The sequence below is a fragment of the Tauraco erythrolophus genome, chromosome Z (genome assembly GCF_009769465.1).
Source record: "Tauraco erythrolophus isolate bTauEry1 chromosome Z, bTauEry1.pri, whole genome shotgun sequence".
NCBI classification, from domain to species: Eukaryota; Metazoa; Chordata; class Aves; order Musophagiformes; family Musophagidae; genus Tauraco; species Tauraco erythrolophus.
Window position 1 is genome coordinate 40,341,446 of NC_141496.1, and position 21,920 is coordinate 40,363,365.

A 21,920-nucleotide genomic window follows, 5' to 3' on the forward strand; every position below is an offset into this window, starting at 1 on the left:
AGCATTGCCACTGTATTTTTAAGTACAGAAAGGATTAAAAAATTGATTCCAGTATCAAGCAATATCACATTTGATTTCTGAAGTCACCACGAGATCATAGAGAAACACAGATCTTCCATTGTTAGATACACCTTCACGGTACTGGAAGGTAAGTCACACGCCAAGCAATGTTGTAATCTGTAGGGCAAAGCCACTGTTTAAAAGGAATTCATACATACTTAATGCAAAAAGAAAAGCAGGGATGCAGACTGACAGAATGGATTTTTCATATAGTAAGCCTTAAAATTTAACTAATTATGTTACAGCCAAGAAGAGTCACACTTCAGACTCAGCTCCGACTTGATTCTGTAAGCATGTTAGAAATGGTTTGCACAGTATGAAAAACATAATGTTGCTCTGATTTTTCTAAAATTTGCCTTACTTAAAGGAATTAAAAATATCAATATCCTCCCAGTCTTTCCCTTACACACAGGACTCAGATATTCATACGCTGAGGATTACTCAGCCCAAGGCCTCTATATTCTCCTTTGCAATCATTTGGCTTTGTAGGTTTTCCTTCCACAATCAATATTAAAAGGGGTGAAATTGTATTTCAGGCAAAACCAGCCAGACTCTCAAAATCAAACTGACTACAAACAATGGGGAAAAGCATTGTTCATTGTAATATACTAGACTCTAAAAGAACACAAGAATTTGACATTTTTCTAGAGTGTTATAAAAATATATATATATTTTTTTACTAATAAAACAGGATTGTAAGTTTAAACATTTCTTGCTGGCATCAAGCCACAACCTTCTATGTTAAAATGAGATAATTCTCTTGCTGATTTAAACAGAAATCTTTTTAATCATGGGAAATGTCTTTGTAGTCTTCTTGTGACTGTGTATTTAAACAGTTTATTATCCATTGGAAACGACAGATAAAAAGGGAAAAATAGTTATTTTCAAATCTAACCATAGGTCTTAAAAAGAAAGATCAGTTTCTGAAGAAAATGCCACCATCACATGGCAGCTCTGAGGTAATTCTATGCATAACTAAGCACCTCTCAGATCATGTGAAAAAGTTTTCAAAAGTCAAGAATGACAAGAAGACAAAGACTTTTATTAAGTGTTATAAATTCAGACCCCCTTCTGTTTAAGAGAGACTTCTTTTTTATTGCCACTGATCTTATTTTCAAAAGAAATCTACTCTGTCTATTAAAAACAGTATTGTCAATTAGTTTCCACTGAAATTAAAAAGACAGAATCACAGGATGATGAGGCTGGAAGGGATCTCTGAAGATTGCCTAGCCCAACCTCCCTCCTCAACGACAGCAGGACCATGCCCAGTCGGGTTTTGAATCCTTCCACAGATGGAGGCTCCACAACCTCTCTGGGCAACCTGTTCCTGTGTTTGACCACTCTTACTGTGAAAAAAGACACTCATAATGCTACTACTTTCTGTGACACTACTTAGATGAAGCTGTTCATCTTAGTTTGACACGTGCTATAAACGCATCCTCTTTGCCTGCAGGGTTATACAGTAACCTACAGAACATCGTTTCAGTAGGCTTCAGCCTATTTGCTTAAAGTTATCCAAGTTGATTAAAGAAAAGAATTTTACGACTGTCACTTTAAAGGTGTATTAAAATCAGTAAATCATTGGGCCTGACAATTTAATCATTCACATCTATTCAGAGTTGGGTAAAATCACTGTAAATGACTATACAGAATGCAACACAACAGTACTCAGCCTGAAATATAAAACTGCACACAAAAACACAAAATAACCAAACCACAAACCTTCCAACATTGGTAGGTATGAGAACATTTCAATACATTTGAAAACTGCTTACTTTTCCTCGGCTGGCAGTTCAGTCTCGTAAGTAGCCATCTTAGCTCCTGTCCCAGCAGGCTTTGCTGTCCTTTGTCTTCGCTTTCTTCTTGGAGCCGTATCGATGACATCTGGGCTGCTCAGAAAGGAATCCTTTCGTTCTGGTGCTGCCAAAAGGAAAAGGGCCAAAACTGAAGAGAACTTTACCAGACAATTCATAAAATATTTTTTGGTTATTTTTATTAAAATCTCTATACAGCTAAGATAGGCTCAGATTTGACAGCAGCTGTTGTCAAAACAGATGACATAAAGGGAAATTCCAAAAGACCAAACAAACTAGAAAGATAAGCTTCCCTCAAAAACTTTGTTGTCAATGGAGAGAAAGATGGGCAGTTATAAACCACAAGTATATTGATGATCTTCTCATTCCTCCTTGTAGAGTCTACAGTAACAGAACAGGTAGCCTATAGAGCCCAGTTTCACCTACCTTAACTGAGGTAGTTAACCCAGTCTTTTTCACCTACTGAATAACTGAGGAAGATGTGCACGTGGCACAGGGAAAGGAGCTTGAGTGTTCTGCTTACTGAATGGCTTTGTTCAGATTCTTGGTTTGCAGTGTGAAAAGCAAGACACACCCAGAACAAAAAATAAATAAATAATTTTCAATGCTGATTAGCATAAACCCTTGAGAGAAGCTTTATTGCTGTGATCAAGCACTGTATTTTGTAACGTACTAGTCATTCTGCTACCACGGACCTCCGGGCAATAAATCCTTACAGGTTCTGCTGGAGACTCCCTAGAACAACAGGCAGAAAGACTGATGGACAGCCTGATGTCTGTTCAGTGAGTCAAGACATTATCCCTCTGGAGCAAACCCAAGCATAAAAAGTGTTAACATCACCTTACTGCTCTGCCCATGGAGCAGGTGCCTCGAGTTCAGACTAAACCTCTCAAAGTCACAAAGAGTAGCTGCAATCCGAAAGGAAGACAGTGAGAATTCCTAACACCTCGCAAGCCAAAACTGGATAACCTGTCTAGGTTTCCAATGACTCCTCTGCTCAAGGTAAGTAAAGTAAGCTCTGTCCAGGTTCGTTGACTTACAATTTTAATTCCCATCATTACTGCATAAACTATTTCATGCCTGGTTCACATTTATATTATCATGTAAATTCATAAAAGATGCATTATCTACACTTAAAAACCAGTCCCCTCTCTGCTTTGACAGTTATCGACTTGAAGCTCAAATTTTGAGACAACTGGATTCTTCCTTAAGCTAAACCCCTCCCTTCCCTTGCTATTAATGCACTCAGAAGATACGTAGATATTGTTATTCCAGCTATCAACATTCTATAGCACGCTTTTAGTTGGTATGCCTGCTTTAAAATAAAATCTTTAATTACTTTGAATTTTCAAGATAATGACATCCAGAACAGCACACGTTTCAACCGAAATATATTAAGTAATAATGTGGTGACTGAGGCTGATGCTACTACGGTAACTTCCCTGATTAATACTTTCTGTGTGTTTTAGGAAGGTTTAATCTTCACATGGATGAAAGACACCATAATTTGAGTCTCAATACCGAGGGTTTCCACAGAAAGTAAATAATGGGTCCTATTTCTTCATTCTTTTCGCAGTTGTTATCTACGTCTACTGAAAATGAAACAGGAAGAAAATATGCAATCCACAAGTAACATTTACACTGTTTCTCAAAAAAAAAGTGTTTCTGACCAAGAACAGTGCTAAATTAAACATGTTAATAGAGGCTCCCTAGAGCCAGTGCAACCACCGCTCACAATGAAGCATATGCTTAAATATCAGAACCTCTTAGCTTTTACCAACATGCACTACATACTACTTCACAGACTTACAGATCTTTTTAGGGTGACAATAGGTATTAGCTGACATGTTTCCAAGGCACAAGCTAATTAAAAAGGTTCAAAGTCCAGTACAGGCGAGATACATTGCCTATAATGAATGCTGAAAAGGGTTAAATTACAGCCTAATTCTCCACACTAAACTTTAACTAGCTATGCATACTTTTCCAGTGCTAAACATTGAAAATATGTTCCTGAATGTTAGATACTATTTACTGGCAACATGTTCAGGGTAGTATATCCAACATTTACACTAGTACTATCTTATATATTCCAACATCACTTCCTAAAGTCAGTCCTCTCTTAATTAATTCACATAAAATAATTTATTGTCAAGAACCAAACTTGAATAATTTTGCTATCATGGCTCTTACCTTTCCTTGTTGCTGTTCTCCTCCCACACTCTCTGCTTGTGCCAAAAAGTGGATCCAGAAGTTAGCTACATATACAAAACCTACATAACGCAGATGTTAAATAAATAATGTCTCGGTGGTTTTACTTGCGTAATATGCAATATTGCTCATGGCTTTCAGGCTCAGCATTGTTTACTGTTTAGACAGAAATCCCGTTTGTCTTCTACAACAGTCCCACTGGTGCTCAAGTGAGAAAAATGGAAAAGAAATATTCGTTTTTGCGGCATACTGCATTTGTGCTAACTTCAGGCTGGGAAAGGGTCTCAGTTTTCTACTAAATGTCTCAATCTAAGCTTTCCCATGAAAATAAATTTTGTTCTTGTGACCTATTAAAACCAAGCAGAATAAAAAAAAAACACCACTAAATTATTCAAGTAAATCCCTGCAATAAGTTAACCATTTCAATTGTGAGAATGTTTTTTAATAATACCAAGAAGGTGGCTTCTCATTCAGACAGCCTAGAACGATGCCTTACAAAAAGTAGTAGACTGGCTCATAGATAATCATTGATCACCATAGGCTTGATGTGGGTTATTTTGGTTTTTGTTTGTTTCTTTTAAGTCAGACTACCTCTTAGGTTAGAACTGCTATTCATTTATAGTACTTGACTGCAAGCCAAAGAAAGCTTCAGTAAAATATTATTCATTGCTTGTCACAAAATCATTCCCTTGCTTAAGGATCTTGCCATTTTCTCTAGGATGGTTTCTCTGGGAAACAACCAGGATGCACATGCAATTACTGTCTCTCCTGCTTCTGCCCTTGCAGAGCATTGCTGGCAGATAAACTAGACTGAAAGAGGACAAAGTGGTCACAAAAAAACGACCTAAAGAGCATCAGGACTGCTTGTGACAGCTGCTCCTCAAGCCACGAAAGAAAAAAAAAAAAAAAAGAGAAGGAGCAGAATTCATCACTTTAATCCTTGACTATAGTGTAACTTCAGTAATTATGTGGTTTCTCAATCTCAGCCTAATTCCTAAGGGTTCACCATAGCTGATAATAATTAGCATCTCTTTGACATTCTCAGCAGAGAGTCTCCTAAATGAATGGGTATGGAAATGAATGTGTCTCACTGATGTAGGCAATTCCTGCAAAGTAGGATTAAGTCATTCTTGACAGGCAATTTAGGAAACATCACTTCTACCTATACTAAAGTTATCCTGTATATACACATTCTGGCCATAACTAGAGATTTTTCATAGGAAATAGATCCATTTAGATCGCTCAGAGATCCAAAATTAAACATCGGTTCATGCATATGCTTCAGAGAAAGTAACAGGAATGTGTCACTATTTTAATTTTAGGAAAACAGTGAGAACCATTCTCCATTCCCTTTGTTCTGTTCTACTTTGCATTTCATTCTTTGTATAAATTTGGGTTTACTGTATCATAATCCTCCTGAGGCCTAAAGGCGGTTAAGACTGCAGTTCTATAAATTCTCTGTCAGTTAGTTATTAACGTTTATTTTTATAAAGAGTATCTCCATGGGAAGTGTTTATGAAGACACATTTTAAAACAACTCCAACAAAAAGTTTAGATCCAGCTATATAAAATTTATAAATTGTATCCAGTTCAGTAAGGAAGTTTACATTTCACCCTGCTAGACTGTATTACCACTAACAAAGCATCCTGAGTCTTAACATGTAGACTTTTCTATTTGCAAAGCCTGTTCTTTTCCTGATGTCATTCTTTTTCAAAAGCTTTTAAAATACAACTCTTTTCTTTAATTAAAAAAGCTTATTTCAAACCCACGGGAAAACATCAAGTTATAATAAAAATCTGGTTGACATACGGTTTCCTTCTCAATGCTTATTTATTGGAGACAACTCAGGTGCTCATCTGTTACCACTTCACATTGTCTTGAAGATGGCCAAAAAAATCAGGGTAAATTTGACAAGCAAATAATAAGCTTGGTCAGGAAGCATGAAAAAGTCTATTTTCATATATCAAAATATCAGAAGGGGAAAAAAAGAATGTGCTTTTACAAATATCTGCAGAGACTCTGAAGGGGCTCGTTAACTTTAATAATAAAAGCCATGATCGCTAATAGAAATCCCTCTTTTAAAAATACTCTGATATGGGATATTTCAATAAACCATACGTACTTCATCAGATGAGATACTAATTTCCAGTAATTCAAAACAACGTGTGTTACTAAAAATACTTTAGCAATGCCATAATTCGAAGAAAGTCACTCGTTATAAACATTGTCAAAACTTACGATTTATCAGTAACCCAGCAATCTCGAACATCCTCGCAGTATACAGCTGTATACGATACATGTGTAGTGTTACCAGCCCCTAAAAACTAACACCTGCCTTATAATACAAACAGAAAGCTTCATAATCTGCTCAAATCTTTCCTGACATGGGTCAGGTAGAGGCTCCATTATGAAAAGGTGAGGCTACGAGATGCAATTTTGATATATGAAACCTACTGACAGATACGGTTGCTTTCCCTGCTTTATTTTTTTTACAGAAGCAACGGCAATGTTGGCCACTCACATGCTGCGGTGGTTTTTGACTAGCCAAAGGCTGTTTGGTGATGAGTTAGGCTGCTCAGCAACAGCATGCTCCAGCTTTCCAATGGTCTACTGAAAGTTCAGGTTTCTTACGCACAGTAGAAATCCTTTTCCATCTCTGACTCTCGAATCTTTTTGAAACTCTTTATTAATGCTGCTCGATGAGGCTAATTTTTGTGTACCATGGTCAGATGCGCTATCGTCTAGCAAAGCAGCACATCTGAGTTCAGGCAAAATAATTTAAAATGTTGTCGTCTGAGAAGGTTTAGATGAGCTCACTGTCCCGGGTGTGACTGTCTGCTGGAGTCATTCTCTGGACTCCTTCTATGTCCTTTTTGGATCATCTGTACCACCCAGGGTGGAGGTAGGAGGCTTCTGAACAGTGTCCCCAGGAGACATTAAACAGCATGCAGGTCAAGTAAACAAAACAACATATCAGACAGACAGAAGAATTAAAAACATGAAGCTAAGAAGAGCATTGGAAAAAATTTCTGGGCTGTCATCTTCTGATTCAACATGAGGTAGTGGAGACCAAAGTCATTTCTCACCAGCCATGTGAAACATACACCTCATGCCTGGAATTCCAACCGGCATCGTTTTTGCTCTAGTAGATTTTTCTGGTGTCTACAGCTCATGTTGCTAAGCCTGCCCAACTGATCCAGGTCCTGGCACTGACAGTGGTGAGCTTCCAAGTATCACCTCCAAGGTTACCCCATATGTTCAACAATACTTACTATTATGCCTAACCCCTGGCTGCGTGGATGTGGAGCCTGATATTTGAAAGCCAGTCCTAAAGGAGACTTTGAATAATGGTAATTAAATTACTTACCGATTTCAAATCAGTAAGAGATTATTTTGTTAACCTTGATGTAAAATGGTGACCCGTAATGCTATTTAGAATGTGAAGATGAAGTAGCATAGCTATTTATGAGCACTTTGAAACAGGTCTTCTGAATTAATACTATGAGTAAGTCTCAAATCCCTCAGGCACGCATTTGTAAGAACTATAGCTACTCCTGTGCTAACTTCTTCACTCAATACCAGTATCTCTTGGATCATGAAATATGTAACAGTGACTGAAAAGATCTGTAAACAATAAAGCCTTTTGCCTTTTTTAATTCATTTTTTATTTCTTTGGATATAGCGCTGTGTTGCTCTTGTGCTTGAATAGTCCTCAGATTAGCTAGTCTGTCTCCTGGAAATGTACCTAAAAGCTAGCTGGTTTAGAACATCACCATCTTGACACACATATTTTATTCACTAAGAACCCTGCAAAGATCATGAGGCCAGAGAGATCTGCCTCTGTGTACTGAAGGTAGTCTTGAAAAACAAGTGAGTTGCACTTGGGCCATAAACTACCCAGTGCCCTGAAGTTGCACCACAGTGCTTTGAAATAGCTGGATCTTAGGCTCTTATGCCATGAGAATGATTTCTTTTCCCATTAAACAATTTTTGAGAAAATCAATACAACTCAAGGGAAGCCACAGGCTGCAATAACTCTGGAAAATGTATGTTTTCATAATGATGGCATTTTATGGTGGACAAATTACTAACCTCTACCAATAACTTTATTGTGTGGTATATTCTAAGGTGCCTTAAGATTTTTTTAAATTCCATGATACATTCCATTTTTTGAGGTATAGATATGTCTACTTTAGGTTGAGCAAACATTTCAGTTGGAAAAATCTAAAATAAAACTACTTAAACAGGACCTTTGCCTGCCTATATTTCACTAGATATTAGTAAAGAAGTACAATAATCTTTAAACAAACACTACATTCAGATTAGAAGCTATTTTGTTACTTTTATTATTTATAGAGCAACATAAATATGTGGTCCTATCTGGGTTTTTTGAGAGACAAAAAGACAGATTTCAAGCTTTAAGTCATTTACTCTAAAATTTAGTGACACAAGCACTATCTCCCTTCATAAAGATACACAATTTTAACCTTGGAACACAAAACAGCTACATTAAAACTGTCCTAACATGTAAGCACACATAACTAATGACTGGATAGAGCATAATCATTCAAAATTTCATCATCAAAGGAAAAACGTTGAGAAAGCACTAAATGCTTAAAAGGAAACGGAGCATCTCCTGCAGTTTATACAGCGGTTCTACATTAATAACAATAGCGTTGGAAGCAGCCACGGGTGGCTGCTTACTCCCAAAGTTATTAACATGCTTTTTACCTCTGGTATCCCAAATCTAATTCTGTCTACGGTCGTGTTAGTTAGAGATGACCATTACTAGTGGCTGCTTTGTAGTTAGGGTGAAATGATTTGAATTTATCACACTCCTAGGGAATGTTTGTTACGTGCCTATATTTGAGCAAGACTTGTGTACTCAAGCACGGATAAAATCTTCCAGAATCAGAAGGTAAGTTTAACCATTTTTTCCCAACTCCACAATCTTCTGGCATCCCATACTACAAATAATTTTCTAAGTTTCAAAATTATTCAACACGAGGTCCCGCACTGCATTCAGGGGGACACAGGATCTGTTCCTGATCCTACCACTGCCCTTGATGAATATCCACACTTTGGTTCCTTATGTGTAAACCATGAGTAACGTTTACTTGACTTTATAAAATATCTTGACACTGAGGAATGAAAAGGATCACACAAGCAAGGTCCAAAGGACAGAGGCTCCTCTGTAAACGTAAGAGAAGCTAAGAAGTATTATTATTCCTGCAGACCCGAATTATGTGCATGCATGTAGGGAGAGTAGGGAGGCTAATCTTCTGTGGAGGAAACAGTGAGTTTTAGGGTGGGTAGGCATGAGGAAAGGTCCAGTTATGTCAGCCAAGGCTCAGTCACAAATAAGCTTGGGATCTAACAGGCCAGCAAGCCATTCTGATGGCCAATATGACTCTTCAGCATCTGCAAGATTATGAAGTGTTATTACAATCTTCCAACTAATGTTGACAGAAAACAGTCAAAACAATAAAGCCTAATTAATACAACCGGACAGTACTACTGTTCAGTACTACTACAAGATCAAAGATCATGTCAATATTACAAACCGTGTAATTAAGAAAATAGATTTAGACACTCATGGATCAAAACTGTGGCGTTTTTGTTGGGTTGTTAATGGGTTTATTTTTATTTAAAGTACCTCTTTTAAAGAGTAAACCACTGCCCAAAGTATCCAATGTCTCAAATACCAAAGTTAAAAACTAGGAATTTAGACGTGCCTCTGGGAGACATCCTCAGAAAAGCCCATGCTTTGCTCCAGCATCCTCTGGGCTTCAGTGATGACTATCAAAAATTTTGGGTGAAGTCTATAAGACTTAGTACTGCCTTCTTTCCCATCTAATCCCCTTTCCTCTTTCTGCCTTTAGCAATATTTGAGACAAACTGAGTGTATTGTGGTGACTGGTAAAAGGAGGTCATTGACAAGAAAGCGGCTATACAAGGTCCCTGACAGAATTACAACAAAATCCAAACTCCTTCCTTCTGAAAGCTTGTTTCATGAGAAGCTCCTGCCCTTCCTGAATAATCTTGCTACAGAAGAGATTTTTAGAATATTTGTATTCTGCTTTTTGTATGTATATACCCTTTTTTCAAATCTAAATTGCTTTAGATCTTACCTTTCTATTCTGTATTTTTTAAATTTTGTATAACCAACTGACACATTTCCAAACTCTAACATGCATTTTCTTATGTTTTCTGTGAAAGCAAACTGACCTGAGGTCTCAAATGTCATTCACGAGCAATAAAGTTCTATTTACACCAACAGCTTTCTTGATTCATTTGTTTCTATTTAAATTAATATAAAACCTCCACTAAATAAAAGATATACCATGAATATTATCCACAAATTGCTCTTAGCTACCTGCTTTCTTAACACAGTGTTTCTAAAAGGCTTTTCATGCTGTGAATTTAAAGACAGCATTTAAGATGTCATTATGGCATGTCTTTATATACAGCTGCCATTAAGGTCTTTATAATGGATTCAGAAATGATGAACACAGAAGGTGCATGTGTCTCAGTCAGACAGGACATTAACGTTTTTATGGCAGATGCACTGGCACAATTTCAATCAACATCACAGGATAATTTTGCTGTGGAAAATGCTACAGGTAATTTTGGTTACTCTAAGAGGTTCTGAGAATATATTTAAAGAAATTTAAAGATCTCAATAAGTACTTTCGAGAGCAGCAATACATTAATATTTATTATAACATTTACTGAGCAATGAACATGAAATCTGATCATGTATAAGACATTACTATACAACGAACAGAAAATTATCAATTAACATGTCTCAATCAGAATCAAGAGGTTGGTTTAATCCATAACAACTTCTATTTAGATGCTTTTAAATATTTACAATGCAGTCCCTAAGACACATACATAGCAGAATTTTACCTTTTATTCATCATTTATTATTCATTGTGAATAGATTAGAAAACTTATGGTAGGACTCAGGACCTGTGTTTACATTCTGACCTCGGCTGTTTTTCTTCATCAGGTCCCTGGACATCTGCATGGCTCTCCTGATCTGGCTGGGCTGTACACACGTGCGAAAGTCAGCACAAACAGACCATGGCTGAAGATGTAGTTAGAAAGGAGCTCAGCTTCAGAAGCTTTAACCTACATCATGAAACCATCCATGAAACACATTGTTATTGACAAGCTGGAAGATATTCAGGGAAATTTTAAAGGGTAATGGTGAAAATGAACGGCACAGGACTGTGGCAAATAGCCTGGCCCCAAGTTAATCAGACAATAGAGATGCACAGCCAGGGTGCAAGATGAAGTAATTGTGTGGTGTGATGGTAAAAGTCACAGCCAGACTCGTTATACAGAACTGGCTCTGCTCCCCTGGGATTCACTTACTCTGGGATAGTCTTTCCATATGGCAAAAACTCCACTCCTCAGTAAGCAAAAACAGGATCACGCCCTGAGTTGTGCTAATGTTCCATGTATCCTTCCCCAGCCAGGGTCCCTACGAGTCACCACGGCCAAGAGGCACCACACTAATTCCTTATTAAAATGGGAAGCACAGGTTTTCTGGTTATCTAAATCACCAAACCCACTCGATAACACAAAACAGTATGTGCTTAGGCCGAGGAAAGACACTATTTTTTTCTGATAAAGAATCTTACTACCTAGCCTTTCTGATATTCAGACCAGCCTTTTGCAGTGTGCAGCAATCTGAGAAATTAATTAAGGGCAGTACACAGCTTGGACTGGCAAGGCTTCATCAATTCCTCTACCTCTGCATCAACATGCAGTGATTCTTAAAAAAAAAATAAAAATCTATATTTAGGGTTGCTTAGTATTTTATGCAAGCTCAATATATCTATATGGAAGAAGAAAATACTTTTCTATATTTAATGTATTTTGTAATTTCATTACATCAGGAAATTCTCATGCACCTTAACCACCAAAAATTCATTTAAATGATTAAGGCCCTGTGGAGATTTAAACACTTCCTGACATTCCTCCAAAACAACAGTCACTGTAATGGTAAGGTGGTTTCATGATAAAAAGTAATACAGTTTCCCTATAACTACAGAAAGCTTAAAGAAAATGGGTTTTAAATACAAGGGTGTAAATACATGCTGCTTTCCTCACCACAACACAGCTCAAGCCTAAACTACAAACACTGAATTTATCCGAATAGCACTCCAGAAGATGAGTGAAGGATGGAGGCCAAAAATGCCTCCTTTACGCAGGGAAAAAACAGAAACATGTATGCAGGTCATTCAATGTAAGCGCAGAGAAATGCATGGAGATTAATTATTTCACCTATTCTATTCTGTCTGCAAGAAAAAGTAACTTTGATAATCTGTGAAATAAAAGAGGTGGGGAAAAGACAGCATGGCAACATTGATCTTACAAGAGAACTGCAAAACGTCCAGAAAATGAATTCACCAAATGGCAATGGCAGATTAAAAACTTTTGCATATTTAATGGTTCCAAAACCTGCTCCCAACACTTTTAAAGAAACAGGAAAAGAAAAAATCACTATGCTAGAACCAGTAACAATTTAACAAACTGATTTAGACTGAAAAGATTTTTTCCTCTGGCACCTTGCTGCAGGAATAATATAAAGGGATGACCACTGTGATATAAACCACATACTAAATTCTAGTGATGAAATATTATAAAAACATTCAAAGAAAGAATGTTAGTGGGTTATTTCCAGCAAAAATTGATGAAGATGTTAGAAAGCCTGCATGATTTTATAATGATAATTTCTAAAGAACCAAGAGAAAAAGAAGTGTTTCAGACTACAAAGACTTAACAGAATTACATTCACGAACAGTAAAATCAGAGTAAGGTCACTAGGTTAAGTGGCTGATGTGTGGGATGACAGAAAGACATAATGAGGTTCTATAAGCAGAAAACACTGTATCGTTTCAGTTTTGATTCCTTCCAAGAAAAAAAGAAATGTACAACAGAGAATCTTGGTATGATATTTTCTTACATTACAGACTACATCTTACAAGCACTCCAGCTATCCTAAATAGTACTATATTTGACAGCTTGATCCTTAGAAATAATAATGTTGATATTATTTAATGCTTGCACTTTTGCCTGTAACTAATATTGTTTCTAACCATCAAAATACTTGTCTAAAAAGACATTTCAGAACCTGTAATTTTCTTTTACAGGAATGGATTAATCATTATTATACTGGGATGGCTGACTTAAGAGAAAATTTAAAATCACACAGAGTTCCAAATCAGACATTTGAAAAAAACCAAAACATTTTCTTTCCTTGTCTGCTCAAATTTAAGCAAGGAAGTCTTCACAGTACTGCTCTCAGTCCCATGGTCTCTGGTACTGACTTATTTTGGCAGCATGCCTCCCAGAAAGACCAGCTCTGATTAGACTCCTCGTGGAGGAGAATACTATGCAGAAGAGTAAAAATGTCAGAATAAGGTTCAAAAGCAGAGAAAGATAGATCTAATCTTTGCCTATGTATGCCCCGTTGTGCACAACACCCTCTTTGTTGACCAACAAAAAACACAGTAAAACATCCAGGACTGGGCACAAAATACTAATGTGAATAACGGCTGTTAAGATGACTAACACTTTTATTACATATTCAGAATTGAACACTCTGGCCAGAAACTGAGCCAGAATAAACCAGAGTAGCCTCTCTGGAAGTTAATGGAACTATAATGAATTACACCAATTGAGAATTCAGAGTATTATTCTGGGATAGCTTGCTGGTGAAATACACAAAACAAAGCAAAAGACTAATTGCATGCTGTGCATGAACACAGCCATTTTAAATTGTATTTCCTGAAAAGGCAGCTGAATAACATCATTACCTGAGAAACACCTGGAATCCTTCACCATTTTTTTCCTATAGTAAATGCTGTACATAGTAATTTTGTACCTTTTTTTGAAATTAGACAAAAGGGCTTACAGTTGATTCCTCTTTTTCTTCCCCACAAGCTCTGAATTAGCAAGGAAAAAAGCATCAAGACTATTCTGTAAAACATACAGTTTTAACTCATTAGTGCACCACACCTATCCCAGAATATGAAATTCCATTTGATACAATAAATTTTTCCCAACCTTGGAAAAGTCAAACAGAGTCACATGGCCAGACCACTTTGAAAAGGACATTCCCGGATGCCTCGATGGGCTCCCAGCCTTGCAGCTGGCTGGTCCCTGGACCGCTGTGAGACTTCATGGTCACTCATCAAGGCAGCCGTTTCGGAGCCTCTTGTTTTGGTGGTACAAACAGGGAAATGCTATGCACCTTCACGATTTCCTCTCAGTACACTTTACTACAAGATACCTGTTATTTACTCTAAACTTGTTTTTACTAATAACAAGAACCATGTTGATCTTGTTATCCAAGGATATGTAAGGAAAATAAAGCCACCTCCTCTTTACCAGAAACGGCGTCCAGAATCCTTCCTACCATAAATCACCGTGTGAGCTCAGCGGTTCAAAGTGCTGATTTCTCCCAGACAGGGATTTTAAAGTTCCTCAGATCCATGTGCAACAAGGGGATGATTTATTCGTAGATGCGGCTGTGAACTGAAGTGTCAGTGTATTTCTGAACGGCAACAGCAGCAGCAGGGATCCAGCCTGAGGAATCGGGAGACACGGGTGGTTCAACTCTGAGGCACCAGACTGCTGGAAGGAAGGGTTTGGGTTTTGGTTTGCCTTCTAATTTCCTGCCCTAGATACAGGATACAGACATAAGCACAGGTCAGGGTTAATACACCGTCACCGAGATAAGGGTTAAGACTGACAGACCCAGTGGCTCCTGTTAACAAAATCTCTCCAGTTAACTTCTCTCCAGTACCACAGTATTTTAGCAAGTTACTGTGAAGAGGAAGAAGTGGGAAATAGCTTACACCCACCAAAAAGCAGTGCCACTTATTCCAATCTGACATCCCATTTTGTAAAAAAAATTAAATGCAAATGAAATTGATCTGTCCTTTACTTCATGACAGGGAGGTTGGATTAGATGATCTCTGAGGTCCCTTCCAGCCTATGCCATTCTATGATTCTATGATTCTCCTACTCCTCGCTGCAGAACGATGGGGCAGCACAGAGTGAAACAGGCACGGTTCCTTCCTTTGAGCTCATAAAAGAGCTGCAAAATCCCTAATCTGTACCACAGATTTATTACCTTGCCTCCCGCCAGGAGACAGGAACTGTGGGTTCTACCCTGGCCCCGCTAAGGCACATATGCCCCAGATGCTGCAGTCTCCCTGTGCCCACTCCTCTCCTTCCAGCGGAACAGGGACTTGCTGACAGACAGTCTCCTGCCCAGGGGGAATTTACCAGCGAGTTATTTTAAGGCAACTTTGCATTATTCATGCAGAATAAATTCTCCTCAGTAGGCCAGAGACACAACCCTACTAGGGCTTTAGATTTAGAAAACTATTTAATGTATTTTACTCACAAAATATAAACATCTCCTGAAAGTGCCTGCTTATCTGGATGCTCAGTACAGCTCTTCAATGTCTATGCCACTTTAAACAGAGGAACTTTCGCAGAGTTGGTCTTTCTCTGTGCATAGAAGTAACTTTAACCCCCCAAACATCAGCCAAATCTCACAAGCAAGGCATACACTGAGGGATGATATACTACCTACAATGGGATGACTGTATTTCTTCTATCCTTAGTTATCCTGTCATGGGAGATAAGCAGGGAAGCAATAAATCACCTCCTCTCCTTAGCTTTCCAAAGCTTAATGACCTCCAAGGTCCAGCATGAAGTGGACAACACTCTCCTCCTCTCAGGATGCAGTGAGAATGATGCTTATTGCAGGAAAGTTGGACTACATGACCTTGAAAGGTCCCTTCCAACCCAAACTGTTCTATGATTTTGTGCTTGTTCTCAAAGTAATGTGTGATTTTCCGCCTATTATTTTCCTAGATTACCAAAATGTAATTACGCTACAAAGCCAGTTAGGAAGTCCTCAGATATTTAAACATCTTTTTGATGTTCACATACCTAGAAAGAAGGTTGTTTTTTTTTTTTTTTTTTTTCACTAGGCAATTTCTGAACGAAGTGTTGTAACAGAGTAAAGAATAAACCTTCAGTAAGCAGTTTAATAGCCTAGCAAGTAATATAATTTACTCACACAAGTACACAAATGCAAGGCCAATCCCAGTTTTAACCTTGCTGATGCTTTGTGAAAAATGACTGACATCAATCTTATGGTCCAAATATCCTAAGGATAGCTTGAAAGCATTCATAGCCCTTAAAAATTCTCCAGTGACAATCTTCTAATCTCCGCCTTCTTTCACAGGCGAGAGACTCCTGACATGGTAGGTTACATGAGAGAGATTTGATTTTACCCTTGGTCTGATGTAGTCAATGTCATCAGCCTGCAATAATTGGGGTCAGCTGCTCAGTGTAATAGTTAGCTGTGCAACACCTTTCATTTCTTTCTCAAAAAAATCAGTTTAGATGCAGGCAGGTGGGAAATCGAAGATCACATTTCCATCATTTACAACCCACCTCCACCTCTGATTACAGTAAAAAGACAGATGTATTAATGTCACAAGTGCCAAAAATCTTTATCAAGTCCTTGGTGGCCAGAAGCACTTTTTACATCTCCCTAAAAGCTATAAGCCTCAACTATTTCTTGGAAATACAAACCAGAAATTCCAGAAAGAAAACAGCTCTCTGTTCCCCACTTTGATGAAAAGATAAAACATGCTCATGTGAGAAGTTTTGCAAAAGCTAAGTGCACAGGAGGAGCTTATCCCTCCTGCGCACCCAGAGAGGATGTGTATATAATTTTCTTCTGTATCTTCATGGCAGCTTGTGCTTGTTCAGTGGTTTGTTAATATTGTCAGAGCTTACAAACACTTGGCAGAACACAGTACTAAATGTCACTGGTTAATGCAATGGTTTTAAACATGGAGGGACACACAAAATAACAAGACAAAAATAGGGCACATCATATGAGAATGAATGACAGTGCAGTGTAGCAACCGAAAATTCATTTAATCTAAAGGTCCATCTGCATTTTACATCTATGTAAAAATTCCCAAGTTTCTCATCTTCTCTATAATTCAATGTCAGAAGCGGAGCTGCTCTCTCACTAAGTTTCAGTTCAGCTTTCTACACAGACTCCAAGTCTTAGATATCAAACAGTTCAATATAAAAGCAGCTTTAATTATATTTTTCCAATTGATTGTATTTCAACAGCCATAATTACCAAAAAGCTAAGCAGATGTTTGCCTAACTTACCATCACACTTCCCCTGCCATTAAATCAACAGCCAAGGGCATTCAATTAGATCAGCAGTAAAGTCACTTCTGTTCCTGTGCCATTTCCTCAAAAATTGACCATTCATACTCCTTTCTCCTCTGTTTTCCCCCAGATCTTTCGACTTTCTTGCATGGAGGATACTCGTCAGTGCTGTTCCTCCTCTGCTTGCGAGGCATGTGTTGTATCTCCTCTGACACCTGTGGCTGCGGACTCACGTTGATTTCCAGTAAGCCAACTGGCCACATCAGTAATATTCCTGAAAATCCACCACTTAGTTCTTATGTGCTACTCTAGCACAGGCAAGACAAGAGCCTTATAAGTCAGTAATAAATCACCACTCAGCGACCTGAGTATCTGTCTGTAATAATTCAGTCAGACTCCTAACACTGATGGTTAAGTTGGGAGCTATATCCTCACAATAACTTGCCTCTAAACAGTATAAATTTCTTTAAAGGAATAGGGCTAAGCTATGCCAGTGAGAATTTTCTTTTTAAAATCAAGGTAGGTGACAATATCTGAGCTGACCTTTTTGCTGAACAGAAACAACACGAAATCAGGTGTCATTCATAAGCACCTTCAACTGGAGGACAAATATCAACATGTTTTTCACCTCCCACATAAAGGCTCATTTCTCACGGAGCAGCCACACAAACAAGCAGCAGTGTTTTGCAGGGAGGTTTATTAAGCACACCTTGCTACACGGTTTAAAACAAGTGAGCACTGGGAATTGTGACTCAGATTTGCTGTTGTTCAAGTGAGGAAATCAGGAGTCTTCAGGCAGCCTACAATCAGTCTCAGTTAAAGCAAACTGTAAGTGACAGGAACAAGTAATGCTAATTTGAAGCAGTCTTTGGATGCAGATGAAAGCTGATGCCAAGCAATTAATGTAAGTGATGTTTCACAGAAAAAGGCGAGGCAGGTGATTTTTGTCTAACAAAAGCCCTTGTTACTAAGCTTTGTTTAACACTAGGACTAAACACAAAGGGAACTGTTCTATGCTGTGTTGCAATTACACACCAAGAAAAGCAGTCAGGTAAAAACCATACACACTGGAGATCCAGACACAATTCTGTTTTGCAGATTTTGTGGGATTTTTTTGAAAAGAAATTGGGCAAGAAAATTACTTACTGCCAAGCATCCTGTTCATATGGTATATCCATTTTTTTTTCTTTCTCCTATCAATACGGTGTTTCTGGAAATCCCAACAAAAAAATGCTGCAAACCTTTCACATTTAGAAAACAGGAGTCATTGGAAGAACAAAGTATCTCAATTAACAAGGGACATCCAGCAGTCCACAATATGCAACTGCTTTGGAAAAACAGCGTTTCCATGAGATTTTCCCAAGGTTGCCTTTGGGGTTCTCCCCTTTGAACGCTCTTTCTTGCTGCACACAACCTAGCAGTTAGATTCTCTGTCATACAGTGGAATGTATGCTGTCTCAAGTACAAAGGCATGCATTTTGCTATTTGCTTCATTTACGTTCCCCTTAATATACACTGATGCAAGAAGGCAGTGTCTCATGTCTCAGACATGTGTCCCAAATCTTCTCCCTTTTGCTGTGAGATGTACTCCTTCCATGTCTCCTGAGCCACAGGGCAACTTCAGGGAATTGACTAAGTGTTTTTATAACGTGTTTTCTCTCTTCACCTCTTAAAGCAAAGAAGAGAGCAGTGAGGCATTCACCTTCATGAACATTCTGAAAGTCTTGTTTGAATTTAAAGATTGCACATAAAATGTTCTGATGCTTTCAGCAGAACTGATGAGCTACTAGTGAGCCATATCGTTAATGATACTGTTCCTAAAACAGGCTAAGTTTTATGTGTAACTAAATAAGTTAATATTTGGCGAGGTGTAATGAAGTAAACTACTTTTGAGTAGTGAATAGACAATAACTTTATTTTGCATTTAAGGTTTTGCATTTTTTCTTTTAAATTACATTAATTTCTTCAGCAAATGAACTACATTCACAAAACACAGAAATGGTAGAACAAAACTAAAATAACGTCAAGCAACTGAGAAGAGCCGGAATGCCAACATCACCCTTATGCAAGAATTCCTGGAGGTTACAAACAGGTTAACCCCTTTGTTTCGCATAGTGTTTCTCAACTCCTACTCCAAAGCCTTCCGATTGCCTGTCTCCTATGTTTCCCAGGAAAGGTCGTAAGGAAATTGCTGGCAATCAGATACTTATGACCCGGCCCTTCTCTCCCAGGAACCTGAGTAATGAGTATCCTTGTGAGAATTCAACTCACGGCTATAGGTTAAAGAGCTATTTTTTCATGACTGAGACAACAGGTCACAGTATGGCTGATTCCAAACAAGCACTGCTTTTGCCTTATTGGAGACAGTTGCAGTCTGCAGGATCAGCAGATGGAAATTAGCACCGTATAAGCAAAACCAATAGTTTAGCCAGGTAAACAGACCTGGAAGTTCCAAAGTCTCAGCTGCTAGAGCAGAGCTGGCACTGCTGGGAGGTGTTCTCCTACAAGTTGAATTTATTTCTCCATTTGAAATAAACAGGTTCCTTATAAGAGACAAAAATTAATTTACTGCCATGAATGGGTTAACTAATGACAAGGCTGTAGGCAAAAGAAGGTGCATGGTGAGAGGAGGATAAGAAAGAAAAATTAATGTGGTGGCAGGTATCAAAATGACACAAAATGCCCCTGATTTGCAAAAAGGAGGTGGTGGTGGTGGTGGTGAATACAAACCACTATTTTCCTGTCAAAAGCATATGTAACAGGGATTTGTGCAGTATCGGGAGTTTTACCTAGCAATCTACAGACCTCAGATCTGAAGAAGCAAAGTTACACCAACATAAAAGTTGATGTGACATGCAGCTTTATATTAAGTTTAGTCTCTCCTTTTTTCCTGCATTCAACGTTTTTCCAGCCAGTTCCTCCTCTCCAATGCGCATTTACTGTTGTTTTCACTCAGGCCATACGGTTCCCTGAAGATGGCCAAAACTGAACACAACAGCTGCTCTGCAGAAGTTTGAGTATAAGAGATTTGAGTTTATTGGTCTTGCTTGAATTGGTTGCATGCAATAACTTTCCAAGCTATTGATTGATTAATTAATGGAAGTTACTTTGGTCATTCTTGAAACTTGAGATTATTAGCTACCTGCACAGTGCCAAAGATTCACTTTTGTGCTAAGACAGTTTAGTATTTTTACTAAATAAAAAATAAATTGTCCTCTCAAACTAAACAAAGGAGTGCCTTGGCAGTAAAGTGGAAGGCATTTGAAATCGGCATAGTAAACTGATTTTCTGCCATGGATATCAATACTGAAGACTTATTTGTTTTGCTTTCCAAATGACTGAGGCAGTTATTTGGTTAAGAAATTCTATTATGGAATAACTAGCAATTTTTAATTTTTGTTATATTCTTGATATATTCCAAAATACTGGTACATATAAACATATGCTAATGTACCTTTTTCATTTTAATTACGCTGATTTTGGACACAATATCTACACAAAGGGCTAAGACCTATGTTTTAATCTACATTTCTTAAAAAAAGACTGTTAAAAATGGGTACCGATTTTAATTTCTATTTACATGTCCAATTGCATTCACAAATTTCTAGAACCATGGGTACCAAACAGCTCACTGAGGATTCAAATTCTGTTTGTATGAAAAGTGTGATGTTGTGACTCTGTACATTCTGACAGAATTGCTAATGAGTTATAAATGAGTTATTAATGACATTTTTATAAGCTAGAAGGGAATAAAAGGATAGCAGCTTGACTACAGGGATACCTTCTTGGGAAAGGTGAATTACTAGGTTCAAATTTGTGAAGAATACAAAAGAAGGCCCAGTGATTTCAGTATGATGATTAGTCCCAGGTGATTGAGATTATATTGACTGTTGTCTCACAGGAATACCAGAAAAGCAGTCATTAGGTAAAGACTTGTGAACTGAGGTTGAAAAATGCAGAAACATTAATCCATCTCTGACCATGCTTTTATTTAAATCCACCCTTTTTAAAGAAAAGTTAGATCTTTAGCTTCTAAGACAGAGGAGTCATATTCAGGATGCACAGACCCACATCATAATTTTATCTGAACATACAGCTTTAAGATAGATATTTAATTTAAGTACAGTAAAAATGATCGTGGTTTAGAACACACACTGCAAAATACTAGAAAGTGTTTTGCATCTGTCTCCCTCCAGAGGAGGGCCACGAAGATGATCCAAGGGCTGGAGCACCTCTGCTATGAAGACAGACTTAGAGAGTTGGGGCTGTTCAGCCTGGAGAAGAGAAGGCTCCGGGGTGATCGTATTGCAGCCTTCCAGTACTTAAAGGGGGCCTACAGGAAAGCTGGAGAGGGACTTTTTACAAGGGCATGTAGTGACAGGACAAGGGTCAATGGCTTTAAACTGAAAGAGAGGAGATTTAGGTTGGATATAAGGAAGAAATTTTTTACTCAGAGGGTGGTGAAGCACTGGAACAGGTTGCCCAGAGAAACTGTAGATGCCCCATTCCTGGAAGTGTTCAAGGCCAGGTTGGATGAGGCTTTGGGCAACCTGGTGTAGTGGAGGGTTTCCCTGCCCATGGCAGAGGGGTTGGAACTAGAT

General features: G+C 38.1%; 1 protein-coding gene across 1 annotated transcript in view; it reads right to left on the minus strand.

Annotated features, from left to right (window-relative positions):
• XRCC4 (X-ray repair cross complementing 4) overlaps positions 1-21,920 on the minus strand; it is a 187,315-nt gene that overhangs the window by 62,471 nt on the left and 102,924 nt on the right. Inside the window, exon 7 of the mRNA XM_086629505.1 lies at positions 1,836-1,980. Coding sequence (XP_086485631.1) covers positions 1,836-1,980 — 145 coding nt within the window. The remainder of the gene's footprint in view (positions 1-1,835; positions 1,981-21,920) is intronic.